This window comes from Pyrus communis, chromosome 13, assembly GCF_041283825.1.
Source record: "Pyrus communis isolate YQ-2024b chromosome 13, ASM4128382v1, whole genome shotgun sequence".
Classification (NCBI taxonomy): domain Eukaryota; kingdom Viridiplantae; phylum Streptophyta; class Magnoliopsida; order Rosales; family Rosaceae; genus Pyrus; species Pyrus communis.
The window spans coordinates 11420945-11427604 of NC_142577.1; the positions used below are offsets into that span (position 1 = coordinate 11420945).

Consider the following 6660-nt stretch of genomic DNA (forward strand, 5'->3'; position numbering starts at 1 on the left):
TAGAAAAAAACTGTCACTCAAACATCGCATAAGTTAGTAACACCACTTGACAATATGATCATCACCGAAAAAACACGTGCACATTGATCTAGAATTGATGAATTTTCAAATTTTACATCATAAAATGATACTAGAATTGTGATACGACATAAATAACAAATGATAGGGGCAGAGGAGATCCACAAGTATTACTGCTTGCAGATACCCTTGAGTTCCCAACTCTTAAGAAACTTAGTGCCAAAGCTTCATGCAGAACCCGTTTGGCACAACACACGATTTCTTGCTTGAAATACTTTCTGAGAAGGTGTCAACAAGTTGCCCTGCAAGCGATGCAGGATCTTCGATAAAGGTATCTACAAACACTTTCACAATCCTTACCTCCTGCGGGGTAGCTCTCAAGCTGTACCAGGTCAGGAATTTCTGCCGGAAGTTCTGCTCGATATGCCCCTCGCACTCTAACCATCTGATAATCTTCACGTAATACTCAAAATCCCTATCTGAATCATTGTTTGTCACACACTCCTCGCCTTTCCTTTCCGCACTTCTCTTTTTTGATGTGCTGCCATCTTGGGGTTCCTCTCCTTTCCCAGTACCATTTTTTAAATCCTTGCTACTGGAATTTGATCTTACATTCCTTCCTAGCCCATCTTTAAGCATGTCGATTTTGCAAGGAGTGATGGGTAAGCCAGCCTCTGAGCTACCAACAAATGGGACACATTCCATTCCAGTTCGAGCAGGGGAATTTGACCCGTTATCAGTGCTTATGTCTTCAACGATTTGGCAATCTGGTGATTGCTTGCGCTCGAGTTCAATGACATCGGATTTAGATATGGAGCCAACCATCCCATTGGTGTGTTCCTCATCCAGCATCGACATAACATCTGCTGTAGGTCCTCTATCCATGCTGTTGGCATTGACAACATCATTTGATAAATCAGCAAAGACGGTATTATCAGCATCCTTGCAGAAAGTAATATAATTGTCTGCTCGGTTATCAGCTTGATCACCATAAGCGGTAATATTATTAGTTTCATCTTCCACTGAAGAAGGATTAGAAAGGCTACTATAGTTGGTAACTGGGCTTTGACTTCTCTGTGTTACTGAACAATTAGGGACTTCATCTCCAGCAGTACTTGTGGAGGACCATACTTCACACATGCCCAAATGTCTTGAATCATTGAACGAAGTCACTTTGAAACAGTACTCTGTAGCTGGAGTTAGTCCAGTGACAACAAATCTCGTCTTTGGTGCAAACAACAGTGTAGCAGTTGGTTCTGTTGGATAATTCATATCATCAGCCTTCCGGTGCCATAATTTGTAACCAACTAAAATTTCTGAGGGAGGATATTCAGAACTCAAAACCACAGTGAGCGATGTAGCATGGACATCCTCAAATCTAACCATGTCTGGAGCAATAAAACTTGGATCTGAAATGTTTAAAAGATGTACAGCAGAAAACATCCATTAAATTCCTTATTGCACTCTCTGAATAAGCCAAATACTAGAAAAAATGCATTATCTCCATTCTCCAATAACCTCAATGTTATTCTGTGATTCGATTAGGAAGTGGTGAGGAAAGAAAAAAAACCAGAAACTCAGAATCAAATGAACAAAGAGATTATCGCAACTACATCATTTTATATACATTATCATTAGAAAATTTGTCGAATGCAAGTAAATTCAATGATTGTGGTTATGGCGTGAAAATTGCAGCTATTTACAGAGTTTTCGAGTGCATGTAAAGCCAGTGATTGTGGTTAGGGTGTGACAGTTACTGGTAAATAGATTACCTTGTACATTAGGCTTGGCCAATGGAGGCAATGTTGCTTTCTGAAGCACCGAATCCAGTGACTCCACAGCAAATGCACAAAGTTTCTGAATCTCTGGTCCAGAAGAAAGCCTGTTAACAATACCCCGACCCATCTTTAATGGTAAGCCAGTTAGTGGACCCACTTCATCTTGAAGCTTCTTCATAGCCTCATCCACAATCTCATGAAGCTTTTGATACTTAGCAGTCCCCTTGAGAAGCTTATGACTCAAGGAAATACGATAGCACAGTATGTCTACCCGTCTGGTATCCTTTGCTATTACTAGCTGTTTCCGCCAGGATCTAAATACATGTAAGAACATAGGCCAATCAGATTGCTGTATATGAGGAAAAAGTAACATCTAAGGTAACCAGTACAAAAAATTAGTATTAATTATGTGCTTGAAGTATTTCATCATAAACGTTCACTCAGAAAAGAACTAAGAACCATTTAATTGCCTTAAAAAACATGAAATAAATGTATTAGCGAACCATTCATGATGTCTTCAATTGCGTCACTTGTCAACAAACAATCACAATCTAACTCACTTTATTTACCACGAAGAGAGAGAGAGAGAGAGAGAGAGAGCAAGTTTTTGACAAATAGAAACAGTATCAACTCTACACAAAACCGCTGAGGACAGAACTCCGAACCTTCAGGCAATAGAAATAGGGCGGTGCCATCCACACACCCATTTTTACCATATATACATTTACATGCTTGCCTTTCAATATATATATATATATATATATATGTATACATATGTATATATGTATGTATATGTATATATGTATGTATATGTATATATGTATGTATATGTATATATGTATGTGTGTGTGTGTATGTATGTATGTATGTATATGTATATGTATGTATGTATATGTATATGTATATGTATCTACCATGTGACTTTAGCAGCAAAGATCTCCAAAACCACATTTTCAAAAGCACTAGACAGAACTCCTAGCTTTCAGGCAATAGAAACAACACACAAACACCTGCATGTTCGTGTGAATTATACATTTACATGCTTGCCCTTCGATATATATGTATTTGCATCTACCATGTGGCTATAGCAGCAAAGATCTCCAAACCACGTTTTCAAAAGCACTAAACATTCTTGTTTTTTATAATACAATCAAGGTCTGCAAGTTACCATGTCATGAAACCAGAACTGTAGCAGTTTCAAGTGAAGGTTATTGACCCAACAAACAGGGTACTGCCACCACACTACCCACTCCAAATCTGTGTTCATAGAATCTAAAGACAAGTCAACATAACTCGTCAACTCGACGATTCGTAGGTGTAAGGAAAGTTTCACAACAATTTACAAGTTTCACCAGAAATGGTTAATCCTTGACATTAAACTGAGGGCATGCAGAAAGCTTCTGTATAAGGCGTTAGGATTATGATTTTCAACACATTGATATACTACGATATTTAGCACGCTTCATATACTCTGAAGAAAGTTTAGTAGAGCTTTGGAGGAGAGGCAAAAGCACCCCAGGAAAATCCATCCCACCATTTGTTGTTTAGGTGATTCTTTGCAATGGAAGGACCAAAAAGAGGGAGACTGATTTTTATTAGATCTATCTGCCAAACCATTAGATAAGATGAAAAAAAGCCCACTTTTAAAAGAGTTCATGCGCCCCCTTAAAAGCAAGAATAACTCAAAATAATAAATGGTCATATCAGATAAACTCAATGCTGCACCGCAAACAATTGTAAAAAACTCATAAATTGTTAAAGGACATATTTCATGCTTCAAATCCTACATCAGTCTTTAAAGAAGGGAGGAAGTTCTTAGAGCAATATTCTATAAATTAGTACAAGATAGTGATATCGCTGATATTACACAATAATAAACAAAATATTTCCATCCAAGTGTGAATGGTCGTGTAAATTATGTTATACTCGTAGAACCACTATAGCAAAAATAAGGCCAATGTACAATATAACTAACCAGTATTTCTAAGATACCGCAATGAATTAACATTCCCCACCAATAACTTAACATGTTGCAAAATTTTTATTTCCTTAGTGGAGGACTTAGGATAAACTTTAAATAGAAATGTGAAATTCATCACAACTATAAACATTTGTCTATAAAAATCTAAAAATTATGAAAGAAAAATGATATAAAAAATAGTTAATAGGTGGGAAAGTTTACCCGAGCAGATCATTCACTTTGCCACAAGATATACAACAAAAGCTCCCATCAAGTCCCCTACGTCCTCTCTCTTTTCCAATACCAGAACTTTCACGCTTTAAAGCACACTCAAGGTGGCATGACATGCCACATGAATTACCCTCGAACGGCGGCTCAGAGCTGCAAACTAACCAAAGGCTCGGGTCCTTGTTGTCATCAAACTTGTAACAAATGCAACACGAACATCTTTTGCAAAATGCGTCTTCCGGATTTAAGGTAGCTCTGCAAGCTGAGTTTTTGCAAAATGTATTATTATTGGCTAGGTCACTCCCACTACTGTTTTTAGAAATACGATTCTCCGGAACATGTAGCCGAGATGGATTCTCCGTTTTCCTCTGCCTTTTAGTAGTTCTTTGGCCAGTGGCATTAGATGACTGTGGTTTAAGGTCTGTTGCATCCTCACCTCCCCCTGCTTTCTTTTCAGACACAACTTTCAGAAGGTGCTCTATTATTTTCACTTTTGTCAAGCCAGTATATTTCCTTTCTTTTCCCATTTCTGCACATAGGATCTGTAAAATCTCCTGACGGCTCCATGACTGTAACACTTCAGAGGCACCACGTGGCCACTTTGATACTTCATAGACAAGCTCTCTCCTTTTATCCATACTTAACTTGCTGCTGTTCGAATGATCAAGTGCAAGTCCTAAAGCCAAGGAGAAGGGGACGTATATCAGTTTATAGAAAGTAGAATAGTTGAACAGATGAAAGAAAAAACATAGATCTCTGAAAAATTCCTAAGAGAAGGGGACAGATATTTAAAGAGAGATGGGAAAATTTATCAAAATTCCTTAGTTACATCTTTTCACAATTAGGACAATCTATTTGAATCCATAATCCATACGATTAACATCTCAATTCTCCACATTAAGGAACAAGAAACATGAATGATTTGACCAGTAGCACAAATCTCCATTGCCTGCCACTTTAGAGACCCAGTAAGAATCACAGTTCTAATTTTGATTTATGCCACAGAATAAACTCAGTACCAAGCTAAAACATACTACTAGCACTACCAAAATCAATAGAGAAAGAGAGTTGACTTTCATTTACAAAGACAGCTCAACTACACCAAATAGAATAAGAATTGGATGGGACTGGCACGCATAATTGGGTACGATGCATCAAGCCCACACGAATCCTTAAACTAAACACAAAATTCAGTTGACTTTGGAATGCCCCTGGCTCTGCATCTTCTTAAGAGCTTTCACATGAGTATTTGATAAGGTAGCATACCCCAGTAAAAAGGAAATCCCTGCTCACTTCTCCTCTAAGAAACAATAACATATAGAGAAAAAGACCCCACTGAATTATTTCATCAGAAATCTACCCTTTGCAATTTAACTCTGAAATGCCGAAAATCATCAGTCAGAAGATGACCAAACATCAATCTGGAAACAGTAAGCACTAAACAAAAGTTAATCATACAAAATAATATAACAGAAGCAATTACCGTCGATATTTACCCACAGATTCCATACCCATCAAAACCCAGAAGCTCAAATCACAAACAAAAAGAACAATGAATTCCCAAATAATTTTTTTTTACATAAAAAACCCATCCTGCAATCTGAATACAACATGCATATTCCAAATCCAGCAAAGGATTCGATTCCCCAATCAACAAAATATGAAATCCAGACATCCACAGACCATGATGAATCAAAACCCAGATATAATTTGAGCATAAAAAGCAAAAATGGAGATTAAAAATAACAAAAAAGGTACCGTGAGAAGAATCCGTGGCCATAGCTATTGAAGAAGCAGTTGAGCCTCCACATTACCCCCAAAGAGCCCAACTTTTGTGAAGCTGCAAATCAGAAGAAAAAGGAAATAGGATACACCATATATGAACAAAAATAGTAAAAGAAAAGAAAAATAAACAAAACCCAAAAAAGGAAAGAAGGAAGGAGATGATTAAGAGAGAGAATGAGAGGGAATAGAATAACCACCGCCCAGAAAAAGACGCTTGAAATTCTGCCGCACAGCCTACGAATCCATCACCTCTCTTTCTCTCTCTCTCTACTTTTTTTCTTTCAGGACCCGAAGATGTAGTGGAAGGAGATTCCAGGAAGACTCATCTGCTGCTGCTGCTTCCTCCTCCTCCTCTTCTTAGAGAGAGACAGAACTTAGTGAGAGAGAGAAAGGAGAAAAGAGTATCAAACCAATTTATGAGAGAGAGAGAGAGTAGAGAGGAGATGACCATGAATTGAGGCTACGACAAGCGCAAAAGCGGCTGCATGTCATCATCATTTTCACCTATCACTCGCTCAAGCATGACTTTGCTTTGCTTCATTTCCTTTTTATGAAGAAATTCTATTTTCTTTTAGATAATTAGATATAAGTCTAAAGATGAAGTCAATTATTAGGTTTAATCGAGACATTTTGTTCACCAATGTTTTTTAAACAAAAAGGGTTTAATTGGTGACCAGCCACAGCAGTCCATTCTTTGAGATCACGAAGACTCATAGAGGCAATTCAGTATTCTCCTGATCATTATCATGTGATTTACCAACGGTAGAAATTGAAATCAGGACGTGTCATGTGAAATGCAAACCTGAAATTCGTCATCAACCACTACATCACACCACAACTATGGTTATTTTTGTTTGCTAATTTGGGTTTCAACTAAGCAAACTTCTTGTT

The 6660-nt window shown here is 37.6% G+C and overlaps 1 protein-coding gene across 4 annotated transcripts; it reads right to left on the reverse strand.

Annotated features, from left to right (window-relative positions):
* Positions 1-61: 61 nt before the first annotated feature.
* Positions 62-6374, reverse strand: LOC137737124 (VIN3-like protein 2). Of its 4 annotated transcripts, none has more exons than XM_088682579.1 (6): positions 5967-6350; positions 5743-5824; positions 5251-5360; positions 3979-4660; positions 1791-2110; positions 62-1427 (listed from the first exon to the last, which is right to left on the reverse strand). In XM_088682579.1, the coding sequence occupies exons 4-6, from the start codon at positions 4620-4622 to the stop codon at positions 232-234; spliced, it is 2160 nt and encodes a 719-aa protein (XP_088538705.1). In that variant the 5' UTR covers positions 4623-4660; positions 5251-5360; positions 5743-5824; positions 5967-6350; the 3' UTR covers positions 62-231. The 4 variants fall into 4 exon arrangements, with proteins under 4 accessions (XP_088538705.1, XP_088538704.1, XP_088538706.1 ...); XM_088682578.1 differs by having other exon boundaries at positions 5345-5405; positions 5967-6295; XM_088682580.1 differs by having other exon boundaries at positions 5345-5360; positions 5967-6151.
* Positions 6375-6660: the final 286 nt, after the last annotated feature.

Bases quoted from the DNA above. Each gene is read 5' to 3' on its own strand.
- LOC137737124 (XM_068476509.2), bottom strand. From the start codon at position 5,764: ATGGCCACGGATTCTTCTCACG. The intron at 4,661-5,742 runs GTACCTTTTTTG...CCTTGGCTTTAG, and splicing joins GGCCACGGATTCTTCTCACG to GACTTGCACTTGATCATTCG. The intron at 1,428-1,790 runs GTAATCTATTTA...TAAACATTTCAG, and splicing joins GGCCAAGCCTAATGTACAAG to ATCCAAGTTTTATTGCTCCA.